This window comes from Lygodium microphyllum, chromosome 25 (assembly GCF_053477565.2).
Source record: "Lygodium microphyllum isolate KBCC chromosome 25, Lygodium_microphyllum_v1.1.10, whole genome shotgun sequence".
Classification (NCBI taxonomy): Eukaryota; Viridiplantae; Streptophyta; class Polypodiopsida; order Schizaeales; family Lygodiaceae; genus Lygodium; species Lygodium microphyllum.
Genome location: NC_141159.1, coordinates 126,207,420 through 126,227,383, shown reverse-complemented (window position 1 = coordinate 126,227,383; position 19,964 = coordinate 126,207,420). Strand labels below are relative to the sequence as shown.

At 41.1% G+C, this 19,964-nt stretch overlaps 1 protein-coding gene across 3 annotated transcripts in view; it reads right to left on the bottom strand.

The window, feature by feature from the left end:
• Positions 1-286: 286 nt before the first annotated feature.
• Positions 287-19,964, bottom strand: part of LOC148014711 (nonsense-mediated mRNA decay factor SMG7-like) — a 66,266-nt gene continuing 46,588 nt past the window's right edge. For 2 of the 3 annotated variants that reach the window (XM_087666746.1, XM_087666748.1), the window contains 3 exons: positions 1,500-3,535; positions 1,076-1,413; positions 290-873 (listed from right to left, as the gene is read on the bottom strand). In XM_087666746.1, coding sequence (XP_087522872.1) covers positions 1,597-3,535 — 1,939 coding nt within the window. In that variant the 3' untranslated portion in view covers positions 290-873; positions 1,076-1,413; positions 1,500-1,596. Of the gene's footprint in view, positions 874-1,053; positions 1,414-1,499; positions 3,536-19,964 lie in introns of all 3 variants that reach the window. The other variant, XM_087666747.1, reaches the window with a different exon arrangement.

Here is a 19,964-nt window from a genome sequence, read left to right as displayed (position 1 = left end):
TGTTTCTACAACACATTGACCATGCTTGAACTACAATGATAAAGAAAGACAGCTTTACTTTCTATCGTTTGAACATGGGATGCAGAACACCTTGAACATTCAAGATGATTCTTGTACTGTCACTGCACCATTGTTAAAATCATTCATTTTGACTAAAATGTCTGCCAAAAAAACTTCGTTTAAAAAATCAGTACAACCAATCACCTATATGACCGCTTTCATAATGCAGTGTGGTACAAAACAAAAAAATTCACACTTAAATAACCCCCATGGACAATAGTAAATCAATTTCCAAAGTATGTTTTAAACCCAGGTTAGCACATACAAGAGTAAACCTGAGTTTTCGGGACATTCAAAGCAGCTCTCACTAAAGCACAATGGACCATACGACAACCAACCACGCAATAAAAACCAACCACCGATGAATATGATTGAGAACAATATGAAACTATTCCCACAAACTTCCATAAAATGTCTAGATAAAACAAGCTTCTTTTTAAATGTAAGCAATAAGCAGCCATCCACTAGTCTATGTACCATTTGAAAGCTAAACTATGAAGCTGAAAATGTTAGAATGGCATCAACCTGCCTGGAGGATTCAAGATATTACACTACAACACTTGAAAACAAAACTTCCAAAGTATTATTTTCTACTTTTGTAAAAGAGAACCGCATCCTTTCAGTGATCCCTTCCATCACACCATCAGCTGAGCATCAGACACCACCTTTCTTCAAGCAATTCTTCCACAGCACATGCAGCCGTTTGCATTCTGGAAGTCCAAGAGTCAGCAATATTGACAAGAATGGAGCTTGTGCCTGTGTGGATGTGCATAATTGGCTTCTCCCAGGCATCTCTAACTGATGATGGTATGACTGCTCATCACAGACCCAAATGTCAACAAAAGTGAGCCACCATGCATACCTAGACACCTCAAGAATTTCAAAACACATACTTAAAACAAAACAAAACACATCTACACCCTTTGAAAGAGAAGGGTGTCACACCCATGATTGCACATGCACACCACAGAGAGAGAGAGAGAGAGAGAGTACTTTATGGTTGCTAGGAGCTTGCCTGCTTGTTTGTGTGTGGGACCCACACTACCCCACATAGTAACGTACTCTTCAAACAAATCTGCTCGGTACCAAGGTCACAAAAAACGACCCAGATCTGAAAAGCAGTCACGCTCAATCCTTCAATCCATGGACTCCTTTGACGTTATGCATGTGCTTCCTGCTATCCTTCTGATTTGTTAGACAATGAGCAGGTTTCATCACAATTTGGATGCATGCTCCTCTGGCTTCGGCTCCATCTCAAGTTCCAGCTCCAGCTCTATCTCCTCTTGCCAACATCATGGAAAGGTTACACCCTCCCTCCCTCAGGGTAAAGCTTTTGGTATGTCCATAAGAGACCTATTGAAAAAACACACACAATAATCACTACTGCTTTCAAGTACGGCCAGAAGGTCAAAGGTCAAAGATCCCCTACTTTAACATACCTAGATTTCTGTATTTGATAGTATTGTTGCTATGCCTCATGAACAGACAAGCTCCATCCATGACTTGTATCCTGTAAGAAGCACTGCAATTTTGCATCTATGAAAAGATTGTTGGACTCCAACGGTAATAACCTGATGCTCCAAACAAGGACCAAGCATCTTTGTCGTTCACACTTCGTAAAAATTGCGTAGAGCCTTGTTCTTGGATATCAACCTGAGAAGGATGGAACAGATCTGCTCCTCTTGCTGGTTGGCTGATACCACTAGACCAAAGACTAAAATCAGCACCATAACCTGAGGGAAAATTTTGACGTGTTTCATGCCTGTATGGCTGCTTTATATTAGCTGAGGGTTTATACTGATATTTTGCCTGCTGACATTTCATTTCATTGGAAGCCAGCTTAGGATACTCTAAACCATCTGCTAAAAGCTGTTTTGGTCGAGTATGAAAACCAGGAGGTGGCTGCATTCCTGCAGAAGCATAAGGATATGACCCTTTAAGGCGCATGCTCATAGGAAGGATTGTTACATCTCCATGAGAAAAGAGGCTTGTTTCTGAGGGAAGAGAGAACCCTGGATATCCAGCACCAGACCTATTTGCTACAAGGCAGGCTTCAGAGGGAGGAGATGAAGCTGGACCAAACATATTTTCCACAACTTTATTTGGGCTCTCGCTAGGCCACTTGAGTGAGCAACTTTGCTGCTGCTTCGGCTCTCCAATCACTCCTACAGATCTTGTAGGTGATGTGTCTGCAATAGAGCTAGGCATATTCCTTAACCGATCATCAACCAAGAGGGGCCCACTGCTAGGTAAAGAACATGCTTTTGAGTTATTGAAGAGCGATGCTGCAGCATGCAGGGTTACCCTTTCTAATGGAACAGTTGCAGATGTAAGGCCAAGTTCACTGCTAGCTTCAAACACAGAGCTATAAGGGCTTGTAGCAGGTGAATTCTCTTTCTTGCTTGAAATTGAGCTAATTGCCATTGGCTCTTGATTAAGAGCCTCACATTCATCAGGCCTGCACCCAGCAGTAATGGGCTGATCTTTGGCAACAGGCTTGAACACTATCAACTCATCATCATCATCATAATCTCCAGAAGCAAGCATGGGAAAAATCTTTCCTGGAACGTCTCTGGTATTGGATATTAAAGTTTTTTCTGAAACTTCTCTTTTGTTCGACATTAAATTTTGGCTCAAATTGCATGACTTCATATCAGATGTGTCTATAGTACCATAAAACTCTTCACAAGCAGACTTTTTGACCTCCATCTCACCTGCGAGATGGAACTTCCACGATCCTTCAATCAGCACAATACCAGTACCACTTCCGTCCAGAACATTGACAATAGCTTTTCCAGCAGCTAAAAGTCTGTACAAACGAACATGCTTCTCTCTCTCCATATCTGAAGTGTTAACAAAAGACCGTTTGGAGAAGTCCAGAGCAGCATGTGCTGCTGCCAAAGGTGAAAACCCCTCCAATTCATAGTCTTCCCAAAGACACAAACCAGCTTTGCAGTCCTCAAGTGAAGATGTCTGTAGTCCTTTTATTACATTTTGGTACTCAAACCTGTTCAAAAGACCAGCACATTGCTTCCAGAAGGAAGAAAGCAAATTCAGCTGATCACCATAAGCATTTGCCAGCTGCATTATCTCAGGCTTACATGCCAACCATTCCAAAACCACCAGCATAGCTGGTAGTAAAAACCAATTGGATGCATCTATAGCCTCCCCACAACGGTGCAAAAGTCGGTTTACAACCTCTAAAAAGGCTATTAATGCATACCAAAACAAGGCCTCTTTCAGTGAAGCATCAGCATATCTTGAGATATTAGCCTTCAAACCCCACTCAACATTTTCAATCGTGCAAATAAGGATTGTGATGAGCTGCAAAGCTCCAAATGCTCCAAAATTTCCAATTTGAATTCCAAAGTGACGGCCATGAGAAAATGCTTCTTCCAAATTTGTGTCATCGAGTTCAAGTAGCAGATCCAAGTTATTGCATACTGCTGAAAGCACTTCTTCAAACTTTTCCAAGCTGCATCCAATACACAAAGGCTTTAAAAGGCTGTTCTTTATAAACAATCAACCTAATAACCATGCATTAAATTTGGACCCAACAAATAAAACAAACAGACAAAGGCACATGCATAGCTCTGTAGTACATAATGGATGTTTCTATGTGTTTATTAATATGGCATAAGTTTCCTATATTTTCACTTTCCTTAAATTCAATTCAGCTATTATGGTTAGATTCCATACTTCACACTCAAACTAATCTGGTGGAAACTCTCATTTCTTAGTAATACAGATACTTGGTCTGATTAAGAAGGTAATGTTTGGATAGGTCAATAATTGTAACAGGGCCTAGCCATTTGAAATATAATATGCAACTCCACCATAGAGCCAAGTATAGGCAAACTCCCCAGCCTGGGACCAACAGCATGTCAGGCCTAAAGAGCTGATGTCCCATATATCACCCAGTCCACACCATCTAATGCATGGGGTCCCCAATGTCAAAATATGACTACTGTGCAAGCAAAAAAGAGAGATAGTAGGGTCTACGGGGAGAAACACACTATGTATGGCAAACACAGAGAGAGAAGAGAAACTCAAAAAAAAAAAACAAACAAACAACGAAGATGAACGATGAATTACTAAATCATGCTAAGTGAATCAAGCTGATACAATGGACCCAATGCTCTGAAGATAACTGCATTGTTCTATTTGAATCAAGGAGCATCACCTACAAGGAATTTGCACAATGAAAGGACCGAAACACAATCCTCCGGCAATAGGATATCGAAGGTAAATGCTGAAGGGTGAAGGAAAGGACAGAAACATCCATAAAAGGAGTCACACACCGTCCTTGAGCTGTCAAAGACTAAGGATATGCTGAAATCTCTCCGAGATGACGGCTGCTATCAAGGCGACTGCTGGGCAGCCAGCTGGAGAAGAAAACGCAAGAATATCTAATGAAGATCTCTCTGTGTAAGTGGTTGCAAATAGGCAACAGCTGGGCAGCCCTTCAAAAGTGAAGAAAACTCAAAAACGCAGGTATCTAATGTAGGTCTAGTAACCTACTTATAAACAGCCTGATTTTGCTGCAAACACAAGCCTGATGATGATGTCAAGTAAGGAGGGCTGACACCAAATGATGTACACTGCAAAATGCCGGTTGGAGATCGATGCGAAAACCATGAACTGTAATGTCCTCCTCGCGGGGTGTGAATGGCAGTGGAGAGGATGGAGAAAGGAGAGAAGAATATCGAAGAGAGTGATAAGAGTGTCAGAAGGAATGAATGTGTGGGATGAAGAATGAGGGAAGCCAGTGCCATATTTATAGGCACAAATTGTCTGGAGTGGAACCCCAACTCTCTCGAGCAGTGTCCATTGAAGTCTCTTGGGAGGTCCCAATACTAAATGATGATCCAAATGAAGCCATTTGGGGCTGTAAACATAAACCAAAATAGAAATGAAGTAGGGGAAATGTGCTAAATGACTTGGTTTCCCAACACCCCCTCTCAAGCCCAAAAAGGAGCAAAAAGGAGGAGTGCGAGGGAGAAGTAGATCAACCCGGGGAGTCCAGTGTTCCACCTACAAGGTAACATGTGGTGAAAAACATGTAAGGTAACCCAAGGAGCTCCGTTACTCCATGCTGGAAGGTATGTGTAGGCCTAGCCACCAAGCCATGGTTGAAACATCCATAGCTCGAACTAGGAAGAACCTGTAGATCTTGGGCGTGAATGGTAAAAAGAGGATGAGTAAATAGATTAGGAAATGGGTGATGTAGCATAGAGATATCAAGCACCCCAAAGATTGTCAACAAGGTGTGTGAAGAACCATAGGATCTTGAGAGAGGATCTCCTCTTAGGCCGAAGGATAGGATACCCCTCTAAAGAGAAAGATGATACACCTCAATGTGCTTAGTGCGTGCTATGAGGACATGTATTTTTGAAACTTCACTTAACATGTGGATTAATTTTTAATCACATGATTAAGTAAATGTTACACATGTGAGGTGCAACTGGAGTTAGAGTAAATTTACGAGCCCAAGACCCAAGAAAGTCATGGGATGTCAAAGGCAAAAGTTGCTATAAGTTATGTTGCACAGGTACATGGTGGTATCTGGTGTCAATTGTTGGCCTAGGTTATTCATTTGGCCATAAGTGTCAGTTTGGTTACACTAGAGATGTGGCGTTTAATGATACCTAAAACCGATCTAATGGTCAAAGATGGCACAGAGAGACTCAGGAGTGAAAGATGCCTAGCCAATTTAATTATTGGCCAGTCAAAATTTTTTTCTGGGCACCAAAATAATTATTAGATTAATTTTCAATAGTTAAAGGCTGAAAATTAATATTTAATGATGGATAATGTTAGAAAAACCATTGGAAAGGCTGCTACTTGGCAAACTTTCCCATACAGGTTGGTAAAAGACTGAAAAAGAGGAAAAACGAGATCATTCTTGCTATAGCAAACATGGGAGAGCTATGAGCAACCATGGCCAACCTATTTTCAACCATTATGGACAGTCACAAGTGAGTTTTGAGGAGGTGATTGCAGATTCGGACCATCCACAACTGCATGATTGCATTCAGGTACAAGATGATAGCTGATTTGAATGTCTCAGTTGTAGGCAAGAGCATTTAATGTTATTGTGGCAAGGCAACAGCTGCATTTGACTAATTTTCAATCATTATTCGCAACAAAACTCTGAATTTTCTCTCTCTACAGCTTTCTCTCTCATCTCCCAACCATTTCACAGCCTTGCTCCAAAGATCTTAGCATTTGGATCCTTGGAGGCTGAGAAATTGTAAATTTCTCTGCTGTAAACCGTAATTTACAACAAAAATTAGGGTTTAGCAATAGCCTCCAGAAGCGTAACAAATATTGGAAGCTCCAAGACTTGGATTTTTCAGGGTTAAAGGCGAATTTCAGCTAAATTTAGGTGGAAGACTAGCCAGCCATTGAATTTGGGACATTTCCTTGTCTATGAAGTGGGTGAAGGCCAATTAAGTATCCGAATCAAGGGGCAAAACAGACTGAAGACTTGTTGGTCACTTTGGACAGCAAGGGGAGTTTGGATTGCGATGGGGATTAGGAGAATCCCATTGCAAATTAACTTCTTCAATAAAGTTAAAGAAATACCGAAAGGGGCGTTAATTTTGGGGCCAATCGGGTGTGCATTGTCCAAGATCAGTAGGTAAATTTGTATTTTCAGATTTGTAATTATTATTTGCTGCTGTAATTAAGTTGTAATCAGGGATTTACCACCCATACATGGAATGAAAAGGCTAGTTTCATGGATCCATTGCCGAGATCATGGTTGTTACGTCCGATGGCGTCCGATAAGTACAGTCCGATGGTAGTACGGTATTAATCGGACTAATAAATCTTGGACCTACGTCCGATGAAATAAAAAATACATATAAGTCTATGCGGGCCACCGGTGGAGGGTGAGATGATTGAAGAAAGGAGCGGAAAGAGTAGAGAGCTTGAAGGAGTAGAGAGCTTGAGGGAGTAGCGAGAGACTATAGCTTGATGAAGGAGGAGGTTGGAACTTGGAAGGGTTGAGAGGTTAAGGGAGAACTCGTGGAGAGAGCTTAAGAGAGTATGAAGGATGGAGAGCTTGAAAGGAGTAGAAGGGGTGGAGGACTTGAAAGGATGAATGAGATGGTGGGGGAGGGGAGATTTTATAGAAAGGGAGAGTGCTTTGGAGTTTAGGGTTGACCCTTGGTGAGAGAGAGAGAGAGAGAGAGAGAGAGAGTCTTTAATCTTTTCTCTTGAGTCTTTGTGAGAAAGAAAGAAAGAAACGAAAGGTAAGAAAGAAAAGAAAGAAAAGAAAAAGAAAGGTAAGAAAGAAAAGAAAGAGAAGAAACGTAAGAAAGAAAAAAAAAAAGAAATGTAAGAAAGAAAAGAAAAGCGGGCCTGGGTCCTGGCCGCCTAAAAACGGTCAAAAAAGTGACCATTTACAACTTTATTGGCTGCAAGGCCCAAGCGTAACGGTCACTAAGAATGGGGCGCAATCGGACAGACCGCACGGAACAGACGATGGACTGGACGGGCGACAGCGGGAAGCAATCGGATGGGCGAAGGAGCGCAGCCAGACGGGTAATGGAGCGTAGCCGGACGGCTCGCAAGAAACGAACCGAACGGGTCTGGACGGGACCAAACGCAGAGGACGGGACAGGACGGGTCGGACAGGTTAATCCGTCCGTCAAACATGAATAACCTTGGCCGGGATAACTTCAAATCCTTTGAATTGGTGGGCTCGTGGTACTTGATTGCAACTTGGGACTATTGCATTATTGTTGAAATTGTTATCAGCAGTAAATTATAGCAAGCATGTCTTCACATGGTGATACGAGATCAAGTGGAGAGGTTGCATCACTCCTTGGTTAATCACGTGGTCAAGGGGGAAATGCAATGACTAATGTTGGGCATGGTTCTCAGCATGGACAACATGCTGAAAATGTGGGAAATGACCCAAATGTTAGCACTTCAATGCATAGAGGCTGATGACTAGCAAGGGGCTGAAGTATTTGATGATAGCTTCAAGGATCGAATGTGTACAGCAGCAAATCTTTTTGCTGAATTGGCAAAGGATACCCGGTTTTCTCGATTCTTGAATGCCCCAAAGAAGAACAGCAAAGGCAAAGAGAAGAAGACACCTTCTACAACTTTGGGACAGCCACAAGAACCGAAGGAAATGCCTAAGCCTTCTTTAGAAGAGCCCAAAATGCCTGATAAGCACAAACAATTGGTATCCGTGGGGCAGCAAGTGCAAATGCATGGCCAACTTGGTAGTGTCAATCCATGGGAACATGGGCAGCAAGACACTTATGCACATGCAAGCATGGGATAGCAAAGATACTTTGGTGGTGGTACCATTTTTCATGCTATGGTTGGGCAGGCACCACATACGAGAATGTATGGCACAAATCCCTATGATATGCAACAGCCAATGCATGGCTCACAACACCCAATGTATCCAGGTAATGCAAATGGAATGCCTAACCCCATGTATGGCAACATAGGCATGATGCCTGGGGCACAAAGTGAGACATATGGATATGTATCGGCACCCCCAGGGTCTATTGGAGCACAAGGATTTAGTGTTGGTCATGTAGGTGTTTCAAATAATGCTGGTTTTTATGCAAATACAACCAATGCACCCTTTTTGCAGCAGCCCATTTATGATAACTTAACTCCCATAGGTCCGCCGAAGGACTATGATGAAGGTGGCAAAAGCATGAAATTTGAGCCTTTCAGTGGTGCACAAGATAGGCTGAAAGCACTTGTTTTTATTCAACAGTTTGATGCAGCCTATTCTGGAGGCAACTTCACATAGGCATCTAAGATACGCAAGACAGCCACATTTTTTAAGGAAAATGCATTGCAGTGGTGGTCTACACTTCTTATTCAAGGGAAGTCACCTACCAATTGAGTCCAACTCAAGCAAATGTTTGCTTCAAATTGGTACCTTTGAAGTAGACATTATAACAACTTGGAATCAGTTGAATTCCAAAGACTACAAGAACTTGAATCAGTATAATAAGAAGTTTTGGGATGCATTGCTACCAGTTACTTCTTATCGCACAGTACCCCTCCATGAGCAAGTGGAGAAGTATATTTGTGGTTTGCCAAAGGGCATTCAGGATTTTTGCATTAAGTCCATTGTTTCCAACATATCTCAGCTTATGGAAATTGCTACTACAGCCAACACATTGTTATGTGGAAAGGATGCACGATTCAACATTGATGATGCCAAGTCACATGTCAAAGAGGCAAAGGCTGAGAAAAAGGGTAAATCTGAAAATAAAGCTGAAAATCAGGGCAGATCTGAAAATAGGGCTGGAAAGAGGAACAAATCGCAGAGAAAGAGTGGGAAAAGTGATGCACGGCATAAGGAACTGATGGCTGCAAATAAATGCTATATTTGTGAACAAGAGGGCATATGGCACGTAGCTATCCTAATAAATAACAAGCTGAAAAGGATGATAATAAGGGAAAGAAAGGCAAAACCACTACTGGTTTAGTGCTTCATGTAGTGGCAGATCAGCCTAATCAAGATAGTATTGAGCTTTGCAAGACATGGGGCAAAATCAGAGATCAGCATGAATTGATTTTTCTTGATCTAGGGGCACGGTCAAATTTCATCTCTCTTGATATGGTAGCCCGTTTAGGCATTAGAGCGGATGAGATGGGGCCCATGGGTGAGATTGGTATTGCATGCAAGGGACATGGAGAGCTGATCACTCCTATCATTGGAAAGCTTCATTTGCACATCCAGAGTTATGTGGACAGTGAAGAGTTCTTTATTGCTCCATTGGAAGGATGTAATGTCTTGCTTGGTACACCTTGGTGTCATCATGTGCATGCAATGATTGATACTCATGAAAAGATTGTGACCCTCTTCCATAGAGGCAAAGTTCATACTTTGGATGTAAAATTGAAAGGGGAATCTGCCCATGTTGTATCTGCTTCTGCTATTTCCAAAGTAATGAAAAATCATCTTTCAACTTATTTAGTTTTCACTAAGAATAAAAGTGATAATGGAAATGTTGGGAATGTGACTACTTTGAATAAAGATCGCATGTCATTTTTGCAAATGTATACTGATTGCTTTTCTCAGTCACTTCCGAGACACTTGCCACTTGAAAGGCCTAAGGATCACATAACATAGATTTGATCCCTCGCAATAGCCCACCTAATAAGCCACCTTACAGGGTTAGTGCAGCCCAACAGAAGGAGATTATGAGCCAAGTAAATGAGTTGTTAAAGAAAGGGTTGATTCAGCCCAATTCATCTCTGTTTTTCTCTCTAGTGCTTCTGGTGCAGAAAAAGGATGGATCATGGCGTATGTACATTGACTATCATGCTTTGAACAAAATCATGATAAAGAATAGATTTCTGATCCCTAGGATCCATGATATTTTGGATAGATTGTAGGGGGCAGTCATTTTCAGCCATATAGATTTGAAAAGTGATTAACATCAGATTTGGATTAGGCCTGAGGATGTATCCAAGACAACCTTCCGAACATCTTTTGGTTTGTATGAGTTTCTTGTCATGCCATTTGGACTTACGAATACTCCTGTCACATTTAACAAAATGATGGATCGCATCTTTCAGCAACATAGGGAATTTGTGGGCACTTTCTTTGATGACATGATTGTATTTTCGAAGAATGAGGCCGAGCATCGCATGCATTTGGCCATAATATTCAATGAGATGCGTAGGCATGAGTTGTTGATTAATGACAAGAAAAGTGAATTCTTTTTGAATGAAATTCACTTTTTGGGCCACATTGTATCAGCCGATGGCATTCGTATGAATCCTACTAAAAATTGTTGGCTATTAGTATGGTTTATTACACTGAGTTGGATGTCACGAAGGATCAGTATACTGTTGATTCTGACTTTGGAAATGTCTATAATCACCTTTGCAATGGCCAAAGACATGATCATTTCGTACTTGGAGAGGGCTGTCTGATGATGCATGGACGACTGTGTGTCACAAAGCATTTGAAGGCCAAGGTGATGGCTGAGTTAAGCCCTAGTTCGTGCGTGTAAGCACAATTTAGAATTTTGGGCGAATTTGTGCACAGTTTTGGGGATTTGTCCAAATTTGATACGAGCAAGACACAACAGTGATATTTGTCTCAGAAATTGCAGGAATTCGAGACATTTTGACTCCGACATTTGGGGCTTTTTATGTACATGCAAGAATTGGACTGAAATTTACCCAATTCTCAACATTGATGCACATTCGACCCCGTGCAATTTGGGGCTTTTGCTGTTTGGGTGAAATTTGTGTGTCATTTGGTCATTTTATGTACATGCGGGTTTAATTCCATGCAATTTGGACACCTAGCACTTCGAAAAATCTAGGGGTTTTGCTGAAATTGCTCTATTTTGGCAAAATTGGCATATTCTATGCATGTCAAAGACTGCAGATGTATGGTTTATGCTTTGAGCACAAAAACTTTGGGGCTTTTGACCGTGCGTGTCAAATTTTGTGCCCGTGGGTGCATGTACAACAAAAATTGCAGCTAAAATTTGGGACTTCTCATGTAATGTGATGTATTTGTCCTTGGAACAACTGTAATCAGTTGTGGAGTGCTGCAGCACAAGGTTTAGTGCTTCTGAAAATTTATTTGTAGATCTGAAATTTCTACTTTTATGTGGTTATTTATTGCTGGTTGGTACTTGTTTGTACCTTGGTCACTTGTGTGACAGTTTGGGCCTGCATTTGCTGAATTTTTTCACATTTGGGCTGAAAATCATGGCTGGCAGTAGTGACAGCAATCATTTCATGTAGATTAAGAAGCTTGAAGGAGCACATAACTTTGCAGTCTGGCAAAAACAGTGCTATAATATCCTGTTGTAGAAGAAGCAAGCAAGGCCGATTAAGACCAAAGGGGCAAAGCCCGCAGATATGGAACAGGAAGACTAGGATGAGTTAAATGAGCTTGCACGCTCAACCATCAAGCTATCGATTTCTAATGTCTTGTTGTTTAACATTGAAGATTTGGATTCTGCCTATGCTATTTGGACTCAACTGGAAGAACTATATGCCCAGAAGAGTACTTCAAGTAAAGTTTACTGGCTGAAAAAGCTTATGGATTTGCGTATGAAAGAGGGTGTTGAGGTAAAATATGCATTACTTGCTTATTAGCCTCTTAAACAGCTCCAAAACACACTAAAAATGCTCTTTTAGCCCTTTGTGTTTGTGTCTGTCTTTGTGTTTCTGTCATGGTCGTACACACTCTGTGTCCTCAGTGCAAACCCTAGCAGTCTTCTTAACATGGTATCAGAGCCGATGCTCTTGTAAAGAGTATCCTGTGGATATTGTTGAGAGCTAGTCTTTGTGCAAGACACACAATACGACTCGTAACCGAATCACAATGTCCCAGACACCTTCTTCTCTAGTTCCTATGATATCTTATCAGGCTTCTCCATCAGTGCACAGTTTCCAGCCCTCGCTCGGTGGTACACTACTACACTTACCAATTTCCAGCCTCCAGACTGCTGCCATTCACTATTCAGTACTCCTACACTCCAACTGGTGGTCACAGACTTGGAATCAGTCTTCGATGGACGTCACACTCCGACATTGCTCTGCCCTTGAGCACACTGTACACTCTTATATTCATTTACAGCATTCATTCACTTCAAAGTTATGTTCTCTCTCTCCCTTCTTCTGTTTGTGTTTGAGTTTTGAGTTTTGCGTTTAGGGTTTGAGTTTTGAGTTTTGCGTTTAGGGTTTAAGTTTTGCCTTCTGTGTCTGTGTCTGTGTCTGTGTCTTTGTGTTTCTGTCGTGGTAGTACACTCTGTGTGTCCTCAATGCAAACCCTAGCAGTCTTCTTAATAAAGGGTATAGCAATGTCTACTCACTTGAGTGAGTTTAACTCCATTTTCAACTAGCTGGTTGCCTTGAAGCTCATGATTGATGAAGAATTTAAGGCTACGTTCTTGCTTTGCACTCTGCCAAAGAGTTGGGATACATTCAGGACTGCTATGAGTAATTCTAATGCGATCCTTCTATATGCTAATATAGAGAGTACTCTATTCATGGAAGAAATGAATTGGCAAAACAATGCATCCAATAAGTCTTCCAGTGCTTTGCATACTAGGGGCAAATCATAGCAGAAAGAAAAATCTAATAGCAATGGACGCAGTAAATCACCTGGTAAGGATGTTGAATGCATCATTGTGGCAGAAAGGGTCACTTTAAAAACGTGACTACTACAAATGGAAGAAAGAGAAAGGAAAGGGTAAGAAGACAGATGATAGCAAGGAAGAGAAGAAAGAGAGTCAACCTAAGAAGAGCAGTGTCAAAATTGAAGGTGAATGTAGTCACTCATAACAGTGACAGTGGGAATGACGTACTCTTTGTCTCTTCACACTTTAGTACACATACTTTACTTACAGATACGGATGACGACATGCATACTTGGATTCTAGATTCAGGTGCTTCCTTTCATATCACCCCTCATCGTGAGTGATTTTCTGACTATACAAGGGATCGACATGGTGTTGTCCGTCTTGGGGACAACTATGCATGTAACATTGAAGGTATTGGCACTGTGCAGTTGCAGTTGCAGTTTCAGCATGGTTCTGTCTTCACACTTCAGCATGTATGACATGTACCTCAGCTCAAGAAGAGCTTGATTAGCACAGGGCAGCTAGATGACAATGGATTTCATACAACCTTTGGTGATGGAAAATGGAAAATCTATCAAGGGATCTAGAGTGATTGCCACAGGTTGTAAAAGTGATACCTTGTATCCTCTCCATGTATCTAGTGTGCATGACTAGGTTATTGCCACGACCAAGCAGCCAAGTGTTTCTTTGTGGCATGGCCAGTTGGGACACATGAGTCAAACTGGAATAAAAGTGCTTTCTCATTTGGGTTACTTACCTTGTCTTCGTTATGCTAATTTTGAGTATTGTGATCATTGTGTTTATGGCAAACATGCACAAACGTCTCATAAAAAGTCTCTTTCCCTGAAGTCTTCTTCTCTAGAGTTAGTACATTCCGATGTATATTAGATACCAGGGTTATCTTTAGGGGGAAAGAAATACTTGTCACCTTTGTCGATGATGCTACACGGAAGGTATGGGTTTACCCTATTCGTAGCAAGGACGAAGTGCTTGATAAGTTTCAAAAATTCTTGGCATTGGTTGAGAATCAGACTGATAAGACACTTCAATGTCTTTGCTTTGACAATGGTGGGGAATATGTATCCAAGGCCTTTCAGGCATTTTGTGGCAGCAAAGGGATAAAGACAGAGCTCACTGCCTCTCGTAATCCGCCCCAAAATGGTGTTGCAGAGCGTATGAATCGGACCATTCAAGACAAGGTCCGTACAATATTGTCACATGTTGCTTTACCTCATGGCTTTGGGCAGAGGCTATTATGACAGTCGTAAACTTGATTAATCGGTCACCAAACAGGTCTCTGGAGGGGAGGGAGTTCCCCAAGAAGCGTAGTTGGGCAAGCCACCTTCGTATACACACTTGAAAGTGTTTGGTTGAGAAGCATTTGTACACATACGTAAGAAAGAACGCAGCAACCTTGAGTCAAAGTCCTATAAATGAATTTTCCTAGAATATGGTGATGAAGGTGAAATGGGGTATAGATTATGGGATCCCGAGAAAAGAAAAGTAGTACGTAGCAATGATATTATCTTCCGAGAAGTTCGCATGCACAAACAGCCCGAAAGAACAAAGGAAGTCCATGGGGTTGTATTCTGGGAAAAAATACCTTTTGAATAACAAAATGTGCCCATTGTACAACAGCAAATACCTGCTATAAATGAACTTACAAATGCAAAAAATAATGCTGGAAATGATCAGCCAACCATTGCCCATGATGATGAGCCACTGGATGTGCAGAAACAGCTAGGACAGCAAGCTGTTAATGCCGATTTGCAGGCTGGAATGCCAAGACAGCAAGCTGAAAATGGAAATTTGCAGGCTCAACAGCACGCAAACAATGATCATTGGGTTAGGAGATCGTCTAGGGCTACTAGATAACCTAATAGATTCATTCCTGGTGCAAACAATGTGGCTACATTGAAAACCATTTTGGGCTTGGTTGCAGCTGAAGATGTGGAGCTCATACAGATGGATATTAAGACTGCATTCTTACATGGTGATCTGCATGAAGACATATATATGCAATAGCCTAAAGGGTTTGTGGCAAAAGGGAAAGAGAAGATAGTATATAAACTCAAAAGAAGTTTGTATGGGCTGAAACAAGCACCAAGAGAATAGTATCATAAGTTTGATACATTTATGCAATCTCAAGGTTTTCATAGAAGTCAAGTGGATCACTACTTTTACACCACAAAGGCAGCAGATGGCAGCCTGATTATCTTGGTTTTGTATGTAGATGACATGCTAATTGCTGACAGCGATACTCATGCCTTGGACTCACTAAAGCAAAGTCTTCATGGTAGCTTTGACATGAAGGATCTTGGTGATGCAAATCACATTCTTGGCCTACGAATACTCAGAGATAGGTCAAAAAGGATTACTCTATCTATCTCACCAAGAATATATCTCCAAGGTTTTGCAGCGTTTCAATATGGAGGGGGGAAAACAATTGGGGTTCCATTGCCTCCATATGCGAAACTCAGTGCAAAGAACAACCCTACATCGGATGATGAGAAGGCTGAAATGGCCAAGATAGCATATGCTTCAACTGTTGGCAGTTTGATGTATGCTATGGTTGCTACACGTCCTGGTATTGCCTTTGAAGTGGGAGTGGTTAGCAAATACATGGCAAACCCTGGTAAAAAGCATTGCCAAGATAGCATGTGCTTCAACTATTGGCAGTTTTATATATGCTATGGTTGCTACACGTCCTGACATTGCCTTTGCAGTGGGAGTGGTCAGCAAATACATGGCTAACCCTGGTAAAAAGCATTGGGAAGCAGTGAAAGGTATTATGAGATACCTCAAAGGCACAAAGGATTTATGTGTTGGATGTAAAGTCCCTTCGTCTCCGTGTAAATAGACTTAAGGGTGTGAACACACCCTTAATGTACCCTAACATATAAATACATTCTTTTTATTCTTTGTGTACCATCACATCAGTACACCTATTTTTCTACGTTCACTCTTTCTCTAACTCTGTGCTCATCTCTGCTCTTTAGCTAACACCTTGACCCTACACACCATTGCACACTCTCACCTCCTTCAATCTGGTATCAAAGCTTAAGGCTTCGTGCTTCTCGAGACCACCAAAAGGATACGAGTAGTTGGTAGCTCACAGGCGACAGTCAAGTCGCAGGTGACACTCCAGCGTGTGCATGCGACTTGTTGCGTAGTGACGAACAGTCCAAGCGGTGAACAGTTGAGCGACCAGGCGGTAGGTCCAACGTGACGGCAAGGACAGCATTGGACCAGTCCATAGGCAACTGCTTGTAACAGGTGGCACGGGGCAAACAACTAGAGTTCGTGTCCAGCGTGACGACTGGGACCAAGAAACGACTAGGCATTGGTAGGCAACTCCGTAGCGCAACAATCGGGACCAAGTGATGACAACCATCGAGGCAAGGTCAACGGACTCCCCTTTTTCATGACTTCGTCAATTTCTTTTTAATAAAAAGAAATAAAAAATTTCTTTAATTTCAAAGTTACCCCCTTCCTCTTAACAAGGGTTCACGCACTGGAGGCACAGAGCTCAGATTTGTGCAGGTTTATGCCTAGAAATTTAGGGCTTTTCCAGATTAAGTACTCTCATGCAAAATCGAGGCATCTACATCAAAAATTGCAGACATTGTGCGCGTTTGAATTGGGGATTTCACCAAATTTACTGAAATTTTGCTCATCCGAGAAAAGTTTCTCAACGTTGGACCCATAAAATTTGGGGCTTTTGCTCTATTGGCAAAATTTTGGTTAGCTGAGTCAGATTGGCTGACATTTGTGCACAATTGGACCCGAGAAATTTTGGGCATTTGCAAAATTTTGTGAAATTTTGCTAAATTTGCCCGTTTTATGCTTTCAAGAACATGTATTAATGCAATCAAGGCAGATTGGTCAGCGAAATTTTGGGGTTTTTACTGAAATCTATGGATTTTGGCAAAGTTAATGCGTGAAATGCACTTTGGGAATATTTCTGAAGCAATCTTGTTGCCATAAGCAGTGATTTGAGCATTTTTATCTCCCGCTTGTGCGATTTTGGAGAAATTGCAAAGAATTCTTAGTGTTTTGGGGTATCACAAGTTGATACGAGCACATATGTATGCAGCACACATGTTGGGCAGCTCCCATTGAGTTGATGTATTGCTGATTATTCATATTGCAGCAATCTTAGTCACCATTTGCAGATCTAGGATTGGTGTAGGTATATTTTTGGTGATATTGCTGAAGTGGGAATTATCTGACAGTGATGTATGCATTTATTGTATGCTGAAATTGCAGTCATACTGCTGAAAGTCATTCATTCTACTGTTGTACATGTACTTGGACTGAATCTTGCTATTATTTACTGAAAAATTGGGCTGAAATCAGCTGAATATTCAGCTCATTTTTGTTGTCATAAATTGCAGCACTGAATTTCTGGTATATTGCTGAAAAATGGCTGCAAATGCTTCTAGCAACAGTGACACAAAATCCCTCTTTGAAATCAAGAGGTTTGATGGCACTGGCTTTGACTTGTGGAAGGATAGGATGCAAGGCATTTTGTTTCTCAAGGACTGTGAAGATGCTCTCTCGGAGACAGCTTGCAACTATGATAGATGTGGATTGGGCTAGACTTAATAAAAAGGCCATTGCATACATTAAGATGGCAGTGTCTAATGATATACTTACAGACATCAAGCGTCTTGATACAGGTTATGCTATATGGAAAAAGCTTAAGGACACTTATGAAAATACAACTCCTGTGAATCAAGTGCATCTTATACGTAAACTTGTGAACATGGAGTTGGATGAGTCTAAGCCAGCATCTAAGCATTTGAGTACTTTCACAGGGGTTTTGAGTCGATTGCAAGACTCTGGTTTGACGGCTTTTGATGAAAATTTGAAATCTATTTTCTTATTGGTGACTTTGCCTGAGAGTTGGAAATCTTTGGTTGTGTCACTTAGCAACAACCCCGCTTTGACTTTTGATGGTGTTAGAGGTTCAATCCTCAATGAAGAAATCAAAAGAAAGTCTAGTGGTGAAAGCAGTGGCTCAGCTTACCATGTAAGAGGCACGTCTGAAAAGAGGGGTAATGCAGCCAGTAAAGGTAAAAGCAAAAGCAAAAGCAAGGGCAAACAGCAGGATGTCACATGCTATCAGTGTGGGCGTAAAGGGCATAAAAAGCCCAATTGCCGGTACTTCAAGAAAGAGCAAAAAAGAAAGAAACAGCAAAGTAAGAAAAAGAAAGATGATGATAGCTCTTCCTCAAAAGAAGTTACAAAGGCAAATGTTGCATCCAGTGTGATCACTGAAAAGCTTCCTGACACCAAAGAGATACTTGTTGTAGCCTCATCTAATGATGCAGATATTATGGCAGCAACAGGTGATATGCACAACACCAAAAAAGAGGTAATTGATGCCTTACTTTCAGCTCATGATGGGCTGTAACAATCATGGATAGTTGATAGCGGTGCTTCTTTTCATGTTACCCCCTCTTTGGAGTCATTTTCTGAATACATTGCAGGTTGCCTAGGCAAGGTTTTCTTGGGTAATAACTATGCATGTGAGATAGAGGGTGTTGGCACCATTCACTTGGCTCTTGAAAATGGCCAAGAGCTGATTTTGCAAGATGTCGGACTTGTACCTGTACCTGGCATAAAGAAGAGTCTACTTTGGGAAGCTTGATGCTAAAGGGTACTTTACTACATTTGGTGGTGGATCTTGAAAGGTCCATAAGGGCTCTATGCTGATTGTTAAAGGCAGCAAAAGTGGGACTTTATATTACTTGCATTGTAAAGCATTACCTGGCAAGTTCTTGGCTATGGCTAAAGTCCATTCATATATGGAGCTTTGGCACAAAAGACTTGGTCATATGAGCCAAAAATGCCTTCAAGTTCTCTCTTCTTTAGGGAGATTTGATGTAAAAGGCAGTATATAAAAAAAGGAATACTTTTGAGCTATTAACTCTATAACTTTCTAATTTTTCTATTTCGTGTTATTGCTTTTTTGCATCTAACAATAAAATGAGGAATAAGTTAGTGATGTTAGAAAAGCCCCTAAGATAAGTCTGTTACATAGATTACAATTAGTTAAAACATACTTAAACTTACAAAAACGTGTTAGTATCAATTGCTTTTTAGGAAAGAACACGAGAATTGCTTTTTAGGTACCTCCTCCAACACACCGGTCTCTCACTCTCTTTGAACCAAGTGCGATGTTAACCTCACTCCTACCTTTGATTGATTACAAAGTGGTCTTTCTTAGATGGCTGTTAGATCGTTGTGAGGGGTGACTTGTCCACATTTCCCTTGTGAAGTAGAGCTGAGATTCCCATGTTCAACTAAGTCCTAGGTTTCCCACAGGGAGACTGGATGGTGATGTGCATGGATATGAATTTCGGTCGACTACTAAGAGGACTCCTCCCAATCTGTTAGAGGAGACACCTAAAACGAAATTCTGATGTTCTTTTCTAAAAAGTAATTGATAATACTAACATGTTTTTGTGAGTTTAAGTACCTTCTAACTAATCGTACTCTATGTAACAAACTTTTCCTATGAACTTTTCTAACATTACTAACTTATCCCTCATTTTATCGTAAGATGCAAAAAAACAATAATATAAAATAGAAAAATTAGAAAGTTGTTGAGTTAATAGCTTAAAAGTATTCATTTTCTTATGTACTAAACCTGATTAACTCCGTTCGGCCATCCATCGTGATTACAGATTATGACCACAACCTCGATTTGTTGTGGAATAACCGATCCTTCAAGTTGAATGGATTCGGGGGTAACTTCCGCTTACGCTTCAACAGTGACTACTTCCT